Source organism: Elgaria multicarinata, chromosome 1 (assembly GCF_023053635.1).
Source record: "Elgaria multicarinata webbii isolate HBS135686 ecotype San Diego chromosome 1, rElgMul1.1.pri, whole genome shotgun sequence".
NCBI lineage: Eukaryota > Metazoa > Chordata > Lepidosauria > Squamata > Anguidae > Elgaria > Elgaria multicarinata.
This window is the reverse complement of record NC_086171.1, coordinates 61,643,318-61,666,817: the sequence shown is the minus strand read 5'-3', so window position 1 is coordinate 61,666,817 and position 23,500 is coordinate 61,643,318. Positions and strand designations below refer to the sequence as shown.

General features: G+C 41.9%; 1 protein-coding gene across 1 annotated transcript in view; it reads right to left on the bottom strand.

Annotated features, from left to right (window-relative positions):
* Nucleotides 1–23,500, bottom strand: part of CNTNAP2 (contactin associated protein 2) — a 1,454,514-nt gene that overhangs the window by 82,751 nt on the left and 1,348,263 nt on the right. The window contains exons 16-18 of the mRNA XM_063129070.1: nucleotides 22,130–22,300; nucleotides 14,099–14,317; nucleotides 10,465–10,701 (exon numbers count right to left, since the gene is read on the bottom strand). Coding sequence (XP_062985140.1) covers nucleotides 10,465–10,701; nucleotides 14,099–14,317; nucleotides 22,130–22,300 — 627 coding nt within the window. The remainder of the gene's footprint in view (nucleotides 1–10,464; nucleotides 10,702–14,098; nucleotides 14,318–22,129; nucleotides 22,301–23,500) is intronic.

Genomic DNA, 23,500 nt, shown 5'->3' with positions numbered 1-23,500 from the left:
TAGTCCTGATGAATATATATTACTCCAGTATCAGTAGTATGTTTCTGAATAACAGCTGCTGGAGGACACAGGAAGGAGCTATTGAATTCATGTCCTATGGCGGGCTTCCCAGAGTCATCTAGTTGGACAACATTGGCGCAGAATATCAGACTAGTTAAGCTTTCGGTCTAAATCTAGCCCAGTTCTTATGTTCCTGTGTCCTTACGTTCCTGCTGCCATCCCCTCCCCATGCTGAAGACGAAGTACTTTAGCAACTATGCCAGTTATATTGTTAATCATAAATAAGGCTAAATCAACTAAAATCCCAAACCCTAAGAGATATTTTAAACCTAATGATTAAATATTTACAAATATAGTACCGCATTTCTTCGATTCTAAGATGCCATCGATTGTAAGACGCACACTAATTTCAGTACTACCAACAGAAAAAAAGCTTTGATTCTAAGAAATAATAAACGACCCGCGATTCTAAGATGCACCCCGTTTTTAGAGATGTTTATATGGGAAAAAAGTGTGTCTTAGAATCGAAGAAATACGGTATATCATATATTTAGGCAAGCTGTTGTTTTAGGAGATACGTGCAAGAGAAAAAAAATCCTTAATGTTGCAAATATTTCCTTTAGCTCCTGACAACCAACCTGATGTATGCATATGTGCATGTATATGTGTGTGCATTTATGCATGTGTGGGGCCTCTTCCTCTTTCAAACTTGTTCATAGGAAAGAATGGGAAGAAATCTGATGACTAAAACAGGATGAATCCAGCTCACGATAAGGCCAAGCCCACAATCCAGAAGCAAGTTTGTTAATCTTGATTTCAGTTCTGGATTAGAAATGTATATGAAATTTTGCTGAAAGCCAATGAAGCTAAGTGGCCCTTGGTGGTATTCAGTTGTCCAAGAAATAAAATGCCATCCTGCTGTTCCCTGCCACAGCTGATAGAATGCTGGACCTTAAGAACAGGTAAACCTGGATTCAAATTCCCACTTATCTATGAAGCTCACAGAATGCCAGTGGGCCGTTCACAATCTCTCCACCTGACTGACCTCGTAGGGTTTTCAAGACTGCTTTATAGTGTCACCCTGAGCTTTTTAGAGGCAAAGTGGGATAATGAAATCCAATCAATAAATGCATAAAAATAAATAAAACCAAGAGGCAACAGAGTATATGAAGGAAATGGTAACTGTGTACTTAGGGGGAGCGGTAGTTGGGGACCCAGCCCACCACCATCACCTTTCCCTCAGAACGGCAGTCCAGGGATGCTGTTTCAAGAAATCTAGTTGCTAACCTATTAATTAACACAACTGATAACCCTGCTTTCCGAAAAATTATCCAAAGCAGCCTACAATAGAAGAAAAACGTGGAATCATAGTTTAAAACAAATCATTATAATCACATGAACTAAGATAAAAATTAAGAGGCCGCAGCACCAGCATAAAATATATTAAGAATGGAACTCAGCAAAAGCTCTCTGGAATAAAAGTGCCTCTCGCTGCTTTTCTAACCATGGGCCTAATTCTCTCTCTTCTATCATGCTGAAGGCATTATGATGGAGAAGGATGGCTTCTAACCCCTATCCCTTAAGATACTCCTTTGTTGTGTAAAAACAAGCCCATTAATTTCAGGCTATGCCCCTCAGCCCCTGTGTTTAGGAAGAAAGCCATTAAGGATGCAAAAATGAATACTAAAGGGTTCAGCCCTGAGAAATGCCATTAACTGCCACTGGACTGCTACCATGATGGAGGAAAAACATACATAAACTAAGGGCACAATAAGGTCAGGAAAGCAATCTCTGGGACTGCAGACTCATTTCAGCCGCTCCTGATAACAATTTCTCAGATCAGTGAAAGAACAATTGCAGCTGATTGCACCCCCTCCCACCAAAAAAAGAGAGGCCCTAATAGAAAGAGATGTCAAATTCCATTTTGACAGCTATGTCCTTGGTACAGCTGCTGCAAATCTCAGGCACCCAAAGTGTCACTCATAGGTGGGATCTGAGGCCCTCCTAAGACTGAAAGCAGTGTAATTTCACAGCAGCCATCAATCAGGAATTCGAAGCATGAATTCCATCAATAAATATATCCCCGTAGTGTGCGTCCCACGCTTACCTCAAGAAGCACTTGCTAGTTATAAACCAATCTACGCTGGTCCCTAGTGTCACTGGCATTTATTTGCCTGGATTTTTCATATCACTCCTTCTATCCGGTCTCCTGAATGCATTCAAATAGAAAAGCACTATTGCGGAGGAAAGAGTAAACAGGAGCTCTACTCGCTACTGGAATATGCAGACCTGTTCATCAAAAAGTTGCTTGTCCTACGGCCAGGTTAAATGAGACTCTGGCTATGTTGACTTCTGTTGCGGAGTGTCTGTGCATGCTTCCTCCTCAGTATACTTGTATTTTCGCTGGGCCTGCAGGAGGTCCATGGATCAGGCTGAACATTTGCTCAGCTTTTGAATGCAAAATGTCCTGAGTGTGTAAGCCCAAACCAGGCAGTAATTTCTTGGCTTTTATGGAAATTAATGACTATACAGCTTGGGAATATGCCTGTTGGACTTTACACACGTCCTATGCAAAGATTGCATACAATACACTGATGTCCAGAGGTGGGAGATACTGGCTGGGGTGAGGGAATGAACTTGCTCCTCCAATGTGCTTAGGTTCTATACTCTTAGAGCATTGTCTGAACTGGCCTCTGGACTGATTTGCAACCCAGTTTCCAGTACTTTTGCTTCATATCAATTAATTAATTCACCCAACAATTCCAGTTTGTACTTGTGGCTAAATTCAATTGTAGCCCTACGACAGGGGTGGAGAACCTCAAGCCCGGGGCTCAAATCCAGCTTGCCTGCGGTCCCAATCCAGGCCTCTAAGGTTCCCCAAAAGGCCCCACCTCCTTTCTCCCAATCACTGATTGTTTGGTGGTTTCTTGACTTTAGTGAGGCTTTGCTCCCACCCACCCCCATTCCAAAAGCTTGATGTCCCTTGATGTCCCCACCTCTGATGTCCCTGGACTCAACCCAGCCTGGCTCCTTCCCTCTGCTGATCCCTGCTACTCACAGGGAGGAGGGAAGAAGCTCGGATGGGCGCCCGCACCCTCTACAGTCCTTGGGATTGGCCTGGGATCGCAAGAAAAACCAGGAAAAAGAATCCTGGGGAAATGGAGGGATTGTCCCTGCCTGCTACCGGGATGAAATGAGCGTCATGTGGATGCACAGGGACGATCCAGGGATGATCCCAGGGAAGAGGCATGGTGTAGACATGCCCATGATCATCCTACCTCTTGGGAGTTCCTCAAACTGGTTTTCTTCTCCTCATAATCCTTATAAGCACCTCTCCTGTCAGCTCTTCCCTCTGTCTTGAGCAATGAAGCAGTAAACTGGCCTGTTGCAATTCTTATATCCTGCGTGCCTTGTTTCTGTCCTTCTACTTGTCTTGATCCTCCCCCCTCCCCTGGCCTTTCGGGTTTGCTTTATTCCTTGAAAAATCTCTCTGGACCATGACTTTGCCCTGGCAATAAGATCTGACTTCTGAAACTGGATTTTGGATTGGAGTTATCAGCTTTGACAACTGAAACTTGACAAAAGCATTTGCTGTCCAGCACGTTTGCCCAGTCTGATGTGGATCTAACTAAAGGTTATCAGTCTCTCAGTTTTATATATATTGTAAAAGTCACTCATGTTGTGTGGCAGAAAGTCATAAACAGGAGCTTGTTAACAACAAGTTGATATTTTGTGGCTTTATGAGAGCTTGTAATTGTTTATTTAGACCTATAATGTGCCTGTACAATTATTCCTCACATTCAACTTTTCAAAAGGACTTGGAGAGAATATCTAGAAGTGTATGAAGATATATCATTAGAAGATTAGGAACTTATTAGTACACTATTCTTTATTTCCTTTATTATGATAAAAATACATATTACTTTTGCTCTTACACACTTTTACTTTTACTTCTCTTTCTTTTTTTATTTTTCAGCTAGACTAGTGTTTTATGGCTGTGCCTAGGCAGAGAGATTATTAAATGTAGCCTACACTGCAGGGAGGTTCACAGACGGCACATATTCTTTCCTATAGTGTTTTATTGTGGAGTAAGAAAATCCTTAATTACATTTTTTTAAAAAAAATAGTTGTTATTGCAGCAGCTATATACTTAAAACAGTAAGGGATACAGAAAAAATAATAATACAACCCTGTATGGATAAGGATTAGCAACAGTTTTCAAAAGACAAAACATATATTTTATTCAATTAACTTTTACTGTTGACTCACATTCTCCAATGGCACAACTTTACTTAGTGTGTCAAAAATGGACAGACTAAGAGCTCCATGATCCTACCATCTTCACTGCCAGAAGCTCCCTCAACAAAGATGTAATATATCTCATAAAGGAAATGCGGACAGTATGAGCTCCATCACATGGGAGGAAACACACTCCCTACCGTCGCTTCTCTGCCCATGTTTTCGTTCCTCAGTTACTTCCTCTTTCAAGAAGAGGAAGTACGCAACGAGCACGAGGCCCATTGAGTCCGCTGTTCTAATGGCGCTGCTTCTCCTGCACACAGCAGGAGGGAGCAGCAATTCCATGTTTAAAAATACATCAGACATAACCTGGAGGTGTGTGTGTTGTCGTGCAAGGAAGGCCAGAAGAGGCGGAAGGCGCGTGGGAGGCAGACAACGTCATGTGAGGGACCTGAGCAAATGCCCAGTAATGAGCGTGAAATAAAATGCTCATCGGATGGAGATTCAAGACTTTTGTTATCATCTTATACACGTTTACTCATTAGTAAGTCAAACTGAATTCAATAGGACTTAATCCTAGGTAAGTGTGTATCAGATTGCAGCCTTCCTGGATCCAGCCCTTTGATAATAGTGTGCTGTGATACCAGCATCGGAATAGCCCTCTCTACTCATATGCAGCAAAGTTTATCACATGTATTCCAAATATTTTGGGTATACTTCCACTTTATGTGCAAAGTACATACACTGGGATGGAAAAAAGAAAGAAAAGTTACTTTGTCCATTTCCTCATACCACATGGTTGCTTCCAGATTTAATCATACTTAGGCCATAGCTAGACCTAAGGTTTATCAGGGTCAAACCTGTTCATCTAGGTGACACACAGGGGATCCAGTGCTCAGGCAGGGGCGAATCTTGGATGATCCCAGGATAAACCTTAGGTCTAGCTGTGGCCTTAGTCTCATTGAAATCGAGTTCTGACTTGATCAAAGGCATTGATTTCAACAAGACCACTCTAAGTATGTCTACATCTTGAATCAACTCAGGGTGTTTCCCAACAACTCTTGATTGAGGGTCCAGGGGTATTTCTATGGGGGGTGGATATAACTGAGAGAATCCAGACTATGTCCCTAAATTATGATTTTAAAAAAAGTTTCTAGCCCTGACTTTCCTTTCTTTTTTTAACTTAGGCCATTTCTACACCAGCCTGATAGTCTGGGCTGGTCACGGCTGAGTCCCTGTGTGTCCAAATGACGCACAGGGACTCTTGGGGGCAGGGGGGGATGGGCACAGGTTTCCTCATGGATAAAGAAACCCTGGGATCATCCCGAAATCGCAGAGGTGTGGGCGCCTGTTCTGCCCACACCTCTTGCGGTGCAACTCTGCGCCCATCAGGGGATGGGTAGCAGCAATTCCACCACCCCTGGGATGGCACGGTGGGGGTTAGGAGGCTGATTTCATTTTTTTTTAAAAAAAAAATCCCTTACATTTACGATGGAGCGGGGCCTCGCGCTTGCATGACTGGCCCTGCTGCTTTGAAAAAAAAAGGAAAAAAAGGCACCCGCGACGTCCCTGCTTCCTCCCAAGACGTTGTGCGCCTCGTGTGCATGCTGGGTGTGTGTCTCGCGATCAGGATATCGAGAGAGCCTCTACCTCCCTCCTGGAATGCCAGGAGGTGTAGAAAGAGCTTTAAAGAGATATAAGAAAACAAGCAGGTAGTATTCTACCCAAATACACAGTGGGTGGGTTTACACCACCCGACAAACCAGAGTAAGGTTGAGTGGGGGTTGTCTTTAAACCACGGATGATGATGATGATTAAGTACATTGCTATACTGCCCCATAGCCGAAGCTCTCTGAGTGGTTTACAAAAGATTAAAACATTAAACATAAAAAATCAAGATACCATATTTAAAACCATAAAAACATAAAAACAGACAATATACAAGATTAATATCCATTTAAAACAACTTGGAGCTCTCAGCCAAAGATAGATTAGTTAAAAAACAAGAACCGTGGGTTGCTGTTGAATCATGGGTTGTTGTGTTGTGTGAACCCAGCTACACTAACAAACCATGTTTTGTTAAACACAAACAATCTACGAAAAGAACCCAGGGCTTGTTGTTGGGTTGTGAACTGTGGGTTGTTCATGATTAACAAATCATAGTTTGTTAGTGCAGCTAAGTTCATACAACACAACAACTTATGATTCAACAGCCCATGGTTCAATGACAACCCACACTCAACCAGTACTCTGGCTTGTCGTGTTGTGTGAACCAAGTCATTGAGAAATGAATCTTCCCACTAAGGTGATGGGGTGGGAAGATTCCAGCGACTAATAAGCACTTGGCCCTTTCTTTTATAGCTATATTAAACTTATTAGAAATTCCATTGACTAATAAGCACTTGGCCCTTTATTTTGTAGCTATATTAAACTTAAACTTAATTTTCTTAAAATTGGAGCTGAAAACTGTGATTGGTTTCATCAGTAGATTGATTAAATGACAGTCAAAAATAAGTGTGTGCTCCACAGCCCAACTGATTAAAATTAGATCTCACTGATTAATTAAGCAAAACTTTCAATGGCATTACTGAATCCTCATAGTTTTGTACTTAGGTACTTAAATGTCAAGTTCCTCAAAAAGAATTTTGCTTTATATCTTATTCGACATTTATTTTATGCTCAAGCCTTAAAACAAATAAGGGTACTACCTGTTTAAATGTCCATATATCTGCACCCTAAAGCATTTTTATTTCAGACTTATACCCCACTCTTCACTGGTATCTAAACTTAGTAATTTGAAGTCAGACTCCCAAAATGGGATATCACTGTCACAATATATTTTTAAAAATATTTATATTCGGTTTATCTGCAAAAGCAATCGATGTATTTTTCTGAATTAACTTTGGTGTCAGTCAGGACCTGACTGAACTGTAATTCTTCAGCTATTAAAAATTCATCCTTTGTATAACCTTATTTGGGTGACGGAATGAGAGAACCGCCCCCCTGCCGCCACCCCCAATAACGTTCTGCTGCAGAGATTGAGATCAACAACCCACAATAGCAGAAATCTGGAAATGAATATGCACAGAATGATCTTCAAACTTGACTGATTTTACATAGCTGCATCATTTGAATGCTAATGCAGGAATTTGTTCGTGCAAGTAAATATTGACGTTTATCCTGCAAATTTGAAATGCTGCTTTGCCTTGTGTCCAGCTCACACATTTTTTCTATTGGTGCAGTGAAGAAGGTGAAGGCAGAGGCCTACCCTTCTGTCTTACCTACGCTTTTTTCCTTGGCTGCAACAGCCTGTATGCATTGCCATGTTCCAACATGAATGACTCAAAAGAAGACAATTGTTGCTGTCTGGAAGTTCTGTCACACTTACACTTTTGCCCTCGTATTGTCCCCCTTCGTTTCCAAAGTGTGTGAAGCCCTGATCACTTACACCTGTGCACTTTTCGGGTTCATGCATCCTTACACCTCTCCTCCCCTGCGCACCTGCGAATTGTCTATCGCATCCTCCCTCGGATCTCCTTCGTGTCTCCCCCTACACTTTATTGGTTGATGGTGGTTGGACAACTCCCCGTGCCCCCTGCACTGACTGTAATGGACATGGGGCTACTAGGGTGTTGCTCTGCTTTTTCCTTGTCAGTAGCTTCTCTTGTTGCTGAACAGATTTGGGGGAAACAAGGGCTTCTCTCCCCTAAGGAGTTTCTTGGATATCCCCTGTAAGTCATTAAGCACCCTCCTACACATCTTTACTCGGAAGTAAGTCCTGGTTAGGAGCACTGAACGCTACCTGGGATCGGACTGGTAGAAAGAAAGAAAGGAATGGTGTGTACGTGTGTAGGGTGATTCCCTACACACTGAAGTGTGATTCCCTCTCTCTCTCTACACACACACATAGGCTGACTATATCAAAAGGAGGACAGGGCTCCTGTATCTTTAACAGTGGCATAGAAAAGGGAATTTCAGCAGGTGTCATTTGTATATATGGAGAACCTGGTGAAATTCCCTCTTCATCACCACAGTTAAAGCTGCAGGTGCCCTGCCCTCTTTTAAATCTGGTCACTCTAGTATAGCTCCTGCAGCTTTAACTGTGGTGATGAAGAGGGAATTTCACCAGGTTCTCCATATACACAAATGACACCTGTTGAAATTCCCTTTTCAGTACAACTGTTAAAGATACAGGAGCCCTGTCCTCCTTTTGATATAGTCAGCCTATGTGTGTGTGTAGAGAGAGAGAGAGAATCACACTTGAGTAAAGTGCCCACCTGGATGGAAAGAGACTCAGGGCTCTTGCTTCCCGCTGCTTGACTCAAGGTTGCCTCTCCAACTCCCCTTGATGCAAAACAGAGCCCCCCCACCTGAAATAAGAAACGAAGCCACAGCTGCAGCCCTCCCAGGATTGGTATCCCCAACCAACTGTGGAGATAGCTGGTGTCCAAGCCTTGTGGACAGGGCACCAGGCAAACACGGTTCCCCTCGCCCTCTTCCTCGCCTCGCCTCACACGGTGCACATCTCATACACGCTCCATCTGTCAAACACACACACAAGCCCTCCATGGCTCTCTAGAACTGGAATATGTGTTTACTCAGAAGTAAGACTCTCTCGGTTCAATGGGGTTTACTCAACGGTAAGCCTGCATGTGACTTTAGCAGTTGAAATCAATGGGATTTACTTTTGAGTAAGGGAACCAGTAGATCAGTAGTTTATGAACCTGAAGATGCACAGCTTCGCATGATCAAAGGAATGGAAGGGCGATCCTATGATCCCTCTGGTGCAAAACAGAGAAAAATAATTTATGGGGGGAATTTAAAAAAATCATTAAAAATCAAGGGATGATCCAATCAGATTCAAATTTGGCATGCTGGAATCCCTCCTTAAGAGGTATCACTCTGCCAATTTGGATCTCTTTATCTTTAAAAATGAGGGCACTGCTGGCAAGGAGGGTGCATTTTCCACATTTCTTTTAAGGTGAAAATACCTACTCATGAGTAAGAACGTAGAGTTCAATGGGACCTCTTCTTGCTCCAGAGGGACTGCTTATAACCCACATGCAAATTTAATCCATAGATTAATTGATTAATCAACTAAACCTCCCTTTTATTGAGAGGGAGAGGGGAGAGAAGCTATACAGCCCATTGGAGAAAAGGCACACCCCTCTCTTTCATCAGCAATACCGCCCCTTGAAAACATTCCCGCAGAACATCGGATTGAAAATGAAGGATGAAAAGATATGTTGAAGTTTGAGTGGTATGCTTTCGCATTACCGGAAAAGCCAGACTTTCCATGTGCCAAAATACGTTGCTAAGAAGGGGGGGGGGGGGGAGGAAATACAATCACAGCAGGACATGGTCAGCATCACCTGAGTCCTTTGCATGCAATTCACCATGACAGCAGACTATAACTATAACACTGGTGTGATGGAGCTTTAAAGCTAAACTCTTTATTCTTTTTTAAATAGTTAAAAAGAGGATATTTACATAATATTCAAGCAACCTTCCATTCCCTAGATATTTAAGTACTAATACAAGCTCACCTCTTTTGGCTTCTGCTCTCTTGATTTAAGAAAATTATCTTTCCAGGAAGGGACATGGTGGGGCTTCCAGAGCAAAATGAAGAATTACTGCCTGATAGTTCACATCTAAAGTACATTAGACATGACAAGCTAGGAGAAATCTCAGTGTGAACTAGGTTGTACACAGATACAACACCTTTCAGGCTAAAAATGTGTATGTGAGCTGAATTTGAATGATATTCCATGAGAAAAACTTCCCTGCATATAGAAAGCAAGCAACTCAAGAATAAGAATTCAGCCTGGATTTCTTCTAGAAATGCTGTTTTCTATGTTTGGGAACTTTGATTTTCTTAGGGAGGGGCTTCAATTATGCCCCCTCTCAACATGCATACACACACGTGTATAAAAAGATTTATTATATGATTCTGTTGAATATATCAACTGGCCCTAGGTCTTCTATACATTGATGCAGGTGGTGGTGGTGGAACTATGAGTGTGATGTATTTTGCAATGTGTAAGAAGAAATGCACATATTTTCCATGTAACAAAATGTCATCTATTATGTTCATGTGTTCCAATTTGAAATGCAGTGATTATCGTATTTAAGCTTCAATCTTGTACATTTCCCCAGGAGTAAGCCCTATTGAACTCAGCTTACTTCTGCGTATTCATGCATAGGGTTGCCCTGTTAGACTCTTACCTTTTTTGCAGTAAGGGCCATCATATGCCGTTTTGGAGCAGTCGCAGGAGTATCCATTGTATTTTTCAACACACTTGCCACCATTCTTACAGAACATCCCAAAGCTGGTGCAATGGCCCGAACAACCAGGTTTCACACCTGGTGTGACTTTTGCTCTTTCTTCTAAATCCAGAGTCAAACCATTCATTCTTAAAGAGCGAATGCAGCCCAGGAATCCCTTCTGTCCACCTGCAGCACCTGGACAAGAATATAAAACGCTAAATCAAGAATGAACATCATTTTGTTTTTCTGGGTACTAACCTGTTCTCTTTAACATATTACTCAGTAGGAGCAGCAACTAGAAGTCTGAAGGCCAAATGAAGTCCCCTAAGTAGGATCTGCTCCCCAATTGAGTTGCCAACCCAGAGACAAGAGAGTTACGTGGAGGGAATGATGGTTGTTCCAACAGATCTTGCTTTGATCCCACAAGATGTGTTGGGTTAGGGTGGGGAGTTGAGGATGGCCCATCTCCCTGCATCAAAGCAGCCCTTCTGTAGATCTCATTGCAAACATGGGAAAGCACATTAGTCTGGGATATAAACCTTGATATATTCCTAACCAAGCAGGTGCCAATGGTGATTTCCTCCTCCTCCTTACAGGAGACACATATCTATTTTTCACTAGTGTACTCCTGACACTAGCAGGCCCCCTGCTGGCGTGTGTGTCCTTGGCAAGTGCCCAACTATGCCGACTTGTGATGCTAGCCCTGCATCTGTCTATGAGCATTCATGCAGTCCTTTAATGAGAACCCTAAAAATGTTTTTTTCTGGGAAGGCTGTGTGCTCCCCAGCACCTTCCATGATGAAATGAATGAATATGGGAGGTGTTGTAGCTCAGTGGTAACACATGCTCTGCATGCAGAAGGTTCCAGGTTCAAACCAGTTAACAGGATCTATGGGAAAGACCTCTACTTAAGTCTTGGAGAGCTGTTACCAGACAGAGCAGACAGTACTGGGCCAGACAGACCAATGGTATGATTCAGTAAAACACAACTTCCTATGGTCTCCCCACTATTATGTTTGCTCAATGATCCCTTTATGATTGATAAAGCAGGGTGAGTGTGTTGCTATAGCACTAAAGGGAATGTCACTTCCATTCTCTCAAACAATGACCATCTACATAAGTAGATCTCCTGAACTTATTTGGATGGAATCAGTACTATGTGAAATGATGAAATGAGGGAGACAGAGAAGTCATTTTTTGACTTCATTTTCTCCCACCTTAATAGAAGTGGAGCAAATGAAATACATTAAAATGATGAATAAAGCCTTCAGCACCTTGGCAGGTACCAGTTCACCAGTAGAGCTAAAATGGCAATGCAGCCTCCACAATTGCACAATTATTCATTAGGCTGATCCTTTCTTTCTTTCTTTCTTTAAATCCTAGTGGATAAAAATGATCTTACGCAACCTATCTGCTATTAAATGGAGAGTTGGAACTTGGTTTACTAAAGCAGGCCTTGCCATTTTAAGGGATCCCAAAAGTCATTTTGAAAAAATGAGCAAGTGTGGAAGCTGACCGAGGAACTGCTGAGATTTCCAAACGAGCTGGCTTATCTAGCATTTGCAAAAATCCTTTTAATTGTATGTTCCTTACATTATTCCCTATCTACCCAAAGTTGAAAATCTAAAATAAGGAATTGTTGTTGGAGAACACTATTCTGCCACCATTCTGTGTGTCCTTCATGAGCACCTTGGCTCAAAAAGGTTCCATTTTGTCCAGAAGAGTTGGCTAGCCAGCAGGGGCATTTCTAGGCCTGGCACAATGGGGACCTGGCTCCAAATTTATCTCCTAGAGCCCTGGATCTATTCTCCAGGTCAGGAGCCCTGGATGTCCATTGGAGCCAATGCCAGGTGTTTTTTTTTATTTAGCCTAAAAGTTCCTGCTGAAATCCTCTGTTGAAATGGGCAAGTGGGTAGTGTCTCCACTCTCTATAGTCTGGTGTGGGACCTCCTGAAATATTTAATGCTCAATCATTCCTAATCTAATCAAAGCAACACTGCATCTCCTTTTAATTGACGATGGAGAGCCCTCAGATCTCAACTGTCCTTTACAATAAGTACTTTAAAATACTTTCAAGCCTACATCCCTTCCCCTTATTTTAAACAGGAATACAACAATCATCTTTCTGGGTGCACCTGAAAATCACCCTTCCAGGGCCCTCCTATTCTTTTGTGAGTCCTTGTAATCCAAGGCTGTAACTATCTTAAATCCCTAATGAGTCTCTTATGAGCTTTTCTTAAGTGACGCAGAAGCAGCCTTGCAGGTAGATACTTTGCCTATGTTTTGGGAATATTGAGTTGGATGCCTGCCTGCCATTGCATCTCTGAACCCCAAAATCCCAAGTGACTATGGGAAAGAGTTAAACTGGGATAAACTCAGCCTGATTTAGGCCTTAGCTAGATGGGGTGAAATCCCGGGAAATACCCTATTTCTTCAATTCTAAGACACTTTCCCCCTCATATAAACATCTCTAAAAATGGGGTGTGTCTTAGAATCGTGGGTGTGTCTTAGGGGTTTTTTTTCCTGTTGGTGGTACTGAAATTAGTGTGCATCTTACAATTAATGGTGTCTTACAATCGAAGAAATACGGTACCAGATCATCCCTCTGGTAGTACAACAGGCAAGGGTATACGGAACAGATCTCAGTGTAGTTCTGGTTGCTGGACCATTTCCAAGCAGATTTTCAAGTGCCAGTGCTTACCTTTAAAGCTCTAAATTACTTGGGACCCAACTAAAAGGAAGGATCACTTCCTTTTACATGAGCCTGCTCGAATACCAAGGTGGTAATTAGAAGCCTTTCTCTAGGTCCCTTTGCTGTTCTGTCTTGAAGGTGAAGGGTGAAATGAAAAATGATCTGTTCGTATGTAATGCCCTACCTGTGACATGAGCACCCAGGAAGCTTGCCTGGCACCAAATCAGACTTTATGTTGACCTAAAGTGAAGATCTTTTTATTTGTCTGGGCTTTCCAGCATGGCATTTATCTGGTTATAATCAAGATTAATACTGTTGTTAGAGCCTCGTGTGGCGCAGAGTGGTAAAGCAGCAGTTTCTGCATCCGAAACTCTCCCCACGGCCTGAGTTCGATCCCAGCGGAAGCTGGTTTCAGGCAGCCGGCTTGGGTCGACAGCCTTCCATCCTCCCAAAGTCGGTAAAATGAGTACCCAGTTAGCTGGGGGAAAGGGAATAACGGCTGGGAAAGGCAACGGCAAACCACCCCGCTATAAGGCCTGCCAAGAAAACGTCAGCGGAAGCTGGCGTCCCTCCAAGAGTCAGTAATGACTCAGGGCTTGCACGAGAGGTTCCTTTCCTTCCTTTACAGGTATTTACTGCTATGGTTTTTTATTGTCTCACTGAACCACTTTTTAAATTGTATGTTTGATTGGTATTGTTGTTATTCCATTTTGACTGAACTGGGGGCTATGGAACTGTAGGATGGCATAGAATTATTTTAAATGAACGAATGAATGTGAAGAGAATTGCTGGCCTGATAAGTATATGAACTGGATGGATCACAGGTACTCAGAAGACAGTGAGTTAGAAGCACACTGTATTAGATTTCCTGCATTTTACCAACATGCAACGTCTACTTACCAACATACAGCTGGCTATACAGCTCTAATCTGGTGTGGCCTTCTGTAGGCGCTTTCCGGATCTCTTTTGGGAGCTGATCTACCTGCAGGCTGGCCTCTTTCACATTCCGCTCGGCAGTAACCCGATGCCACTGATCATCACTGAGTGGACTGGGCGACCTCACAATGATCTCCACTGGGCCATTTCCAACATCAAATGAAAACGACACATCTGTTGCAGCTGATGAGAAAATAATGATTTTTTTTTGAGGGGGGGATGTATTTTAATTTTAGAGAAATATTGGGTTACATGGAATATTATGAATTCTATGTGAATTTTTTTTGGGGGGGAAATTCTTCTAAAATTGTCCAATTAACTCTTAATTTTAGTTTGCAATAGAGGTTTAATTCTCAATTAAAATTCAGGAAATATTTTTAAGACCATAGAATGACCTCATACGTCATAAAAAACAAACAAATGTTAATGCTGGTGCTTATACATTAATGAAGTTATTTTTCAGAACAGAGCCCAAAGAAATGAAGAAGGAAATGGTGACTTAATGCTAGAAAGGTAAGTACGGTCAATTTCAGTAGAGTCAAAAACCACTATAAAGTTTAGACTGTGAAGTTACTGTGATAGCAGAAATGTTCCAGAAAGTATATGCCTTTTTTCTTAAAGAAAGATAAAGACAGGAACAGTTTTGAGGTTCCAAATGTCCTGGTAAAAATTACATGTTTCTGTGTATTATATTTCACCAATTGTTTACTTTTTAATTGTACACACCGTCTTTCCATCCTGTCAGAGTTCCCAAAGCAGTTCACAATATAAATATAGTTTATTTATTTAAAGCAGAAAGACTCCTGGAGGAGCTCCCAGATCAATTGAAAAGACACAACACAAAGGGAAGAGGGAAAGTGGAGGAGGAGAGAGGAACACAACAAACTCAGACACCTAGTTTTAATGTTACAAAGTGTTTTGTGACTGCCATGCCATCATGGCAGCCATTTTATGAATGGGCAAGCCCTACCCCTGTGGCAGCCATTTTCTGAGAGCTTCCAAAACCTTCTGATTTCCAAATGTGTCCACCAACCCAAAAAGGTTGGGGACTCCTGGTATACTTAAGTTCACAATAAAATACAGGGAGACGAGGAGAGAAAGCTTCAGATTGCTCCTTTCAAAGTTACTTTATAGGCCTGGTAGTGGCAGGGAATAATTGAAAACAAGATACAGTGTATACCAAAGAGTTCAGAAATCAAAAGATAACAAACCCCAGTATAAACCTTATTATAGGTATTGATTCAAGGTCATGTCTGATGCTTTTTAAAAACAGAGATATCAATACTAGTTATTTTGAGATAAATTCAGAAAACAATTTTTAATCTTTTTTATTTGGGTATTTATAAATCACTCTTCAGCAAAACATATCAGGGCTATGAACAATAAATATAACAAAAATGGATATACAACCATAAAATGCTGTAAAACCATAAAATACAACAATTGCAGCAGTGAAAAATAGTAAAAATACGAAAGGGCAGACTGATCAACTTAAAATGCCAAGGCAAACAGAAAAGTTTTGATCTGGCATCAAAATGACAGCAAGATCGGTGCAGCCACACCTTTGTGGGAAGATATTCTACAAATGGGGCAACATAGGGAAGGCTCTTTTCCTTGGTGTCACATAACAAGTAGAAGGTACTTTGTGAAGAACCTCCCCTGAAGACCTTAAGACACAGGCAGGCTGGTCTATTCTGCCCACCCTCCAACCCTATACAGTATTTGTTTGTAGTCACTGAGCCATTGAAACCTCTTTAATATTAGATGTCCTTATTTCAAGGTATTGACTGATGTTTTAGAACACCAGGACCAGCAATACCAGTGTTTGGGGGATAAATTTAGACACTAGTTTCCTTTCCAGTGCCAACAGCTTTTGCAGTTACTGGTCCATAACATGACAGACACATCATAGAAACTGCAAAAAGTGAGGTAAATTTGGTGGTAGACTCCATGGGTCAGATCCAGATTTATATTGGATACTCTGCACTGGTGGAAGTGGATGGCATACACCCTCTTTGCTACAGCAGCTCCTCCACCCCCTGAAAATCTACATAAAAAGTCAGGAGACCCTGATGAATGGGGTGAGTTGTAATGTGTATGTATGTGTGGGTGGCAGGGGAGAGGGGGAATCCCTAACAATCGTATGGAGGGACTTTCTACAAACAGTCCTTCCTCTTGCAGAAGGCAGATCCTGGGCTACTAAGGATTGACCTCTTTCAGACAGCTTTGCTCCTCTGGATTCCCAATGCCTGCAAAATTTAATTAATTCAAATCTCCTTTTTTGAATCCATATCAAACATCCCATCTGGTTCCAAGGTCCCAGCTCGCATTTGGTAGGCCCTTTCCCACCCTTCTGCTGGGTCCAGAGAGCAATGAATCATATTTTTCATATTTTTAATATCTAACAAATGCTGAATTTTTACAAACAGTATTATGAATATGCAGTGAGGGACCCACAAACTACACACATGAGAAAAGGATGACCAAATCAAAATATGTGTGCATTATTATAATATTCTAGAGGCAGTATCTAATGTATTTCAGAGGTTTATTCAACCTGATAATATAAATCTTGGGTCTCCACTGTGTAGGAAATATTGTTGCTAGCATTATCATTTTCCAAGTCTCAGAATTGTAAACTTACTTTTATAAATATCAGTGGTGCTATCAACCTTTTAGTATTGATTTTCTCTTACAGCAAACTCTTGTTGCCTGAAGAAAAGCTTAAGACTGCTATTTGCTCTAAACTAGGGCAACCTCTCTTTAACCTTTTCATGAAATTTTTTAAAAAGTAGAGATGATAGTCAGAAAAGAGTGTTTTCATATTGCTAACTGATGTAGAAAGGAACAGAAAGATGTATTTGATTAAATTCCACTTCCTTCCTCCATAAATATGGAATGGGTGCTTGACTAGGTAGTAAAAAACTGGGAAGGTCAAATGGCAACTCTGTGCAAGCCAGATCTTTCCCCAAGGTTCCCATTCCATGCCCTTCTATTGCTGTACAGGTAATAATGATTAGAGATGGCCAACTTCAGTATTCTCATGAATCACTATATTCTCCAAGCAGTGGCTTAGGGTCTGGAAATGTATTTTGCCACACAAGTTGATGATCTCTTTATGGATCATCAAGCTATGTAATAAGTTTGACACCATCTTAGATGAAAGGGCTTCAGAGTTATGGAACTCATGCACACATGCATAGCAGGGGAATTAAACACAAAATCCATAGAGTGAATACTTACCATATCTCAATCAAAATTTTCTGACCAGGACCAGATAAAATAGCTGTGGAGGCAGGATTAGACCACCAGTTGCCCTTCAGGCTACCAGTTGCCTTGGTTCTCATTCCCCAAACAATTCATGCCCCCCCTTTTTTAAAAAGTGGGAGTGTCTGACAAAATAATCCTGAAATCTGTGAAGGAAAATCCATCACACTCTGCTGTATTTATACCTTATAAAATATATGCAAAATGAAAGGGATTTATTATGAAGGCAACCTTTGTCTGTGATTGCAAGTGCCCAGAAAACTTTCCTTAATTCAGGAGATGCCACTTCAAAGCTCATAAATGGTCGCCACCTCTCAGTCATCACAGAGCCATCACACCTTCAAAAAGAAGCAATCAACTCACAGTGTGAAGTAACATTCCCATGATCCTTAGAGATGGTTCATATATGCATGTACATCACCCAATCTCTCTGTCACTAGATGACTCCATTCTTGAATGTATTAACTGACTCTATTGAAAACTACTATTGCATTTCTAGTGATGTGAACCCATTCAAAAACTCCATCCATGGGTTTTAATCTGTGAAGGCATCTTTGCATATACAAGTCAACAATCATCAAATGATGAAGATGCCTATGCAAACCAGAAACTACAGCCTGTCCAGACAGCATATCCTGCCCATAGCCACTTAACAACTTAACGCTGTCTTAGAAATAGAGGCAAACGTAACACAGGAAAGAGATAGCCATTTGGTGTGATTTGGGGTGATTGTCACTTTTTTGGTCTGAGCTGCTGCTACTATTCCCTGATTTGATGTTTGGAGTAGCAGGGATCAGTATGGGGTTACTCACGGTCCCTATGTAGCTCACAGATAGCTGGCACACCAAATCAATACTCTGAACAAAAGTTGCAGAGAAATACCACTGTTTTTTTAACCAGTGACAAAATGGGCATGCAAGGGCTGGTATGAAACTGACAAAAAATGGGAAAAGTCCAAATAATTCATCCACGAAAGTATGACTAATTACAATGTGAACTCTCCTGATTTATTCCTCTGGAGACATATATACAGAATTTGTGAGGAAAAATATTACTAGCATTATTCTCTTATCTTGGAATGCTTTATTTATATCTGTATCTATATGTATGTAAAGACCACAAAGTGACTACATTTATTTCAAACAATACTGCCAGATTTTCAAATTATTACGCCATGTTTGCAGTCTTTAAACCAACCACCACTTTGTGAGTTTATGCCAAACTCACCTTTATAAATATTAATGCTATTATTCTTGTAAATTTCTAATTCTTTCCCCCCATTTTTTCTCCCCCTCCCCTTTTCCTCTTTCTTCTTCTTTTTAAAACCCAAAGTATTATTTCTAGATTGCAATGTGTGGGCTCAAAATTACCTCTGGTGCCTGAAGGTAAGTAAAGATATCAGAATATACCCATATTAAGTTTATTGAAAAAAGTGTAGGCATAAAATTACGAAGAACATGTGAAAGTAAGAAAAAAGAAAGAAATCAAGAACAGTCTGAGTGAATCTAGTTTCTGAAAACAATTTTTTACTTAAGTAACCCTGAAGATGTCAACTGACCAACAGCTGTAAAAGTAATTATGTTCTGCAAATTTATTGAAGTATGTAAAATGGAGCCTGAGATAATTCTCCATCTTTGCCAGCTGATCCTTGGATGTTGACAAGTGAAAGACGGAGAAGAAGAACCATATGATAAATGGGCCAGCCAAACACTTTTGCCCTACTCCTTGCTGCATTTATCAATGTGTTCTCCATGAGAGCACATCTTGTCAGCTATTTTGAAAAGCAGATTTTTCCAATCACAAATGCATTCTTTTTGTTCAGGAAATAAAGTCTGTGGTTTACTTAAGGTACATGAAAACCCTGTTTATATCTGAAGGGATACAGCTGTTCACATTTAACAGCCTGAAAGGGGGTTTCTCTTCATACAGTTCCCTTTCTATTCATAAAAATTATGAGGGAATGTTAACTCGCAAACTAGTCTAATTTGTATAGCTGGTGTAATCTCTTAACTTTACTAACTATCAGAGGTTCATGAATTGATTGCAAAGTGAGAGAATACCTGTTACAAATCCTGTGTCGCCATGGGGGCTAGTAGTAGTCTGAGAATGATTGGATAAAAAATATGTTTGCCCATTTCTCTTGTGACTGGAATAACTTTAAACTTCACCGCTCCGAAATTTTTCAATGGGGAGCGGTATATAAATATTCTAAATAAATAAATAAATAAACTTTTAAAATACATATACAACAAATAAACCAGTAAAGGTGAAAGCAAAAAAAGATCTCTTTTTTAAGACATTGGGCGTTACTAGACGAGGCTCTAGCGCGCGTTACCTTCCGCAGTCACGTCGAGGCTTCCAGATGACGTTCACGAGGATCCGCCGTTATCCCGCGGTGAAGCCTCTTTCTCCCGACTTTAAAAAAGTGAGTTGTAGTGCGCCTTTTCCTGCTGTCCCGCGGTAATTCGGAGTACGTGTGGGAGGATGTGAGGTCACTGCGGTCGGCACTGGTCAGGAAAAGGCGTGCTAAGGGGGAGTGGTCAGCGGCTTCGGTCAAGCCGCCTCCGCCATTTGCGCGCAGTCCGCCAGCTGGGGCAGCGCGGCGGAGCGGCTTTTTTTTTTTATTCCCCCAGTGACAGTTTGCGCAGGACCGGAGGACCGGAAAAGTGGCTAGTGTGCTGCTGGGGTGTGTGGGGGATGGGTGGGGGATGTGCGCCTGTTCTAGTGGTTTTTTTTTTATTTCCCCAGTGACAGTTTGCGCAGGACCGGAGGACCGGAAAAGTGGCTGGTGACTCCTTGCGGTGGGCAGCTACCGTGGCCGCATAATGGCGGTGCTGTACGCTGCCTGTTAGAGGGCAGAGCTGTTTGTGGGCTGCTGCCATGGCTACGGCCAGATGTGGGTTGGCTCCTTGGGATGGGGCACAGGGCACAGAGGCGGTCATCGCCGCCGACACCTCAGAGGCATGATGGGAGATGTAGGCACAGAGTGGCCATGCAGACGATTGACCTCGGGTCATATGACACCCGCCACGACCCCCATCAGGAAGTGAGCGCATCAATGTTGACCCTCAACAGCACCAGCAGCACTTCAGCTGGCACTGGCACTGCCGCCGCTGCCGCCGCCAGGGCCGGCGGCGGCATCGCTGACGGCTGCGCAAGTTTGCGGTCTTTCGGACGTGCGCAAACCGTGCAGCGAGCGAAAAAAAAAGCCGCGGCAATCAGGCCGGTGTGGCTGCGCAACCGTGCTCGCGGCGGCAGCAGCACAACCGGCGCAAACTTCCGCCATAAATCGAAGGCAGGTGTGGAGCATGAGGCGTCACGGCTGAACGGGAAAAGCCGCTTTCACCGCTCCTCAACGACGGAACACCCGGTAGGTCTAGCAACGCCCATTGTTTACCATTTCATGAAATTTGAGGTCCAAAACACATTATGTAAGTTCTCTCTCTCTCTCTCTCTCTTGTCCCTCTGGTGTCCTTTCAGCTCTGGTGTCCTTTCAGCTCTTTGTCCTCAGCTTCTCTTCCTCCTCCTCCTCCTCCTCTAACTATCACCAACTGACTTTTCTTCAGCCCCATTCCCAACATCCTGTGCCTGTGCTTTCATTGGCCCAGCATTCTGAGACCTCACAGGAGTAAGCATTATTACACGTGCACACACACAGACTGTGTCACATGTTACATTACATGCATAGTGTGGGGCATGTGTGCATTAACCTCCCCTTGGCTTCATCCCTCTCCCTTCCGGAGCTGCCAAAAGCTCGTTTCAACTTTTTGAAGTTTCCAAATGTTCTGTATGTCTACACTGCTTAAACTTCAGCTTAAAACCAAAATGAGCAAAATTGGTCTGGTAGATCTCTAGTAATAACCCTTATACTACCATATTCTTATACAAGATACACACATGCTGAAGTGAAACTTTCACTGGCCTGACTCATGCATTACCATGGGAGTGTGATTGAGGCTTCATGATGGCAGAGTCCTATGCCTTGCTAGCAAGGTTTGAATGAAATAATCACAAGGGATTGATAAGACTGTCTGTTTTGGTGACTGAATTGTGCCCCAACCCAGCTCTGGGAAAAGGAGGGAAGTGTAGTAAGACCAGCCACCCTATCTGAGGAAGCCTGGATATGGCAACTAGGTGATCCTCCCATATCCCTACAAAAGCTTCTTCGTCAGGCTTGCTTGCTGATCAGAACAACATAAGTTTGGCCCTAAGACATTGGGATCTCAGGAAGGAACTCAACCTGGGTATTAAAACCACCTAGAGCTGGTGTAGTGCATTGGTTAAGTGTGGGGAGTCCCAGGTTCAAATGCCCACTCAGCCATAAAGTTCACAGTGTCTGATTCAAGGTAGTCTCTCAGTCTAACCTACATCGTAGGGTTGTTGTTGTGATGATAAATTGGTAGTGGTGGTGGGAAAAAACCCATGTACATGTCCTTAGAATCCTTGGAGAAAAGGTGGGCTATTAATGTAATTAAAATAATAATTTAAAATTCAAAGGAATCTGTCCATCTTCATTGGTTACAATCCAGGTTAGTGACACCTAATTCTATGTTGGGTTGTAGCTGTTAGATTAAAGACAAAGTTCATCCTTGAAGCAAACAGAACAGGGAGACTCAGCCAGTTATTTTTCCTGTATCTCTGAGTAGTTGATTTTACAAAATATGTTGAATGACGGAAGCTCAACACTTTACCTTTGTCTAACATTGTCAATGCTGAGAATATACTCACATTTTAGCTCAAGTTTGATGAAATCTGTATTGCCAAGATTCTCAAGGAAAACTCCATCAGGGGCTGATGTTTTGAAGTAGAAAGAAATGTCAGCACTAGTTTCTCCTTGGAAGGTGGAGAAGTGGAGATATGAAGACGGAGTAATGAATGATGCTGCATTCCAATAATTCTCTGTGGAGACACAAGAAACAAGGAAACATTTTCCCCCCGTGTTCCTGTTGAGCTATGTGTTACTTAGAAACAGAAGGAATAAAAACCGGAGCTAAGAAGCCAAGGTTTTAAATGCCAAAGACGCTATATAGCAGTCTCCATATTTATGAAAAGGAATCATTTTACCCCTTAAAAAAGATGAAGAAGCTTGTTCGTAATTTCATTATTTACAGCGAGATTATTGCTGCGCACAGTTGCATTTAATTTCAGTTTCTTCATGACTACTAGAGATATATGCATTTGTAGAAAATTCTGCTTTCATTTTACAAGCAAAGTTCTACACATTTCCTAGCTGCTACTGTGAGCTCCCCTCTGCCAAACCAAGCCTGAAACAATTGTATGGGAGGGTCCAATGGAATTTCCATAGGCCAACATTCCATCCCTTTGTGACTCGCCTTGTTGGCCTCTATTATGAGGTTTAACCTAAAGTGAAAATGCCTTAAGTTGCCCCTTTATAAGATAAACTATTGTGAGGAAAAACAAGACTCTTGTGACACCATCAATACAAATATACTGTGATGGAAGCTTTGTGGGCCAGAGCCTGCTTTTTCAAATGTATGAAGTGGTTTCCTATGTAGGTTGATATCTATCTATCTATCTATCTATCTATCTATCTATCTATCTATCTACCTATCTATCTAGATATAGATATACAGTGGCACAGAATTTTTTTTTACAAACTGAGGTCAAAAGGCCAAGCAGTGTAAGAGACAGCAGTAGGTGTGACATGTTACTAAGCAGAGGATAAATGAATACCAAGTCCAATCAAATACACAGAAGATGTAAGTATTATAAGAAGGGGTGTATTTCAAATTCAGCTCAATCCCAAACAAAATTGGGCTGATTCAGGTAGATTTGGGAGATGTCCGAATCAAAGTGGGTGTCATGTATAGGTCTCAGCAAGGCCTTGCTGGTTGTAGTTAGGATAGGACTTGCCCCCCCCCCCCCCGGTCTAAACATGCATTGGATTGTATCCTTAATGATTTATCCATCCACATGTGTTGTCCCTTTATAGTACTTCGTTGATTAGCTTCGAGACAGTTTTCCCCCCAACTACTCATGGCTATGTTTATGCCACCTTAATTGGCATAGCTTCCCCCAAAGAATCCTGGGAATTGTAGCTCTGTGATATGCTTTGAATCCTCTGTTAGAGACCTCTAA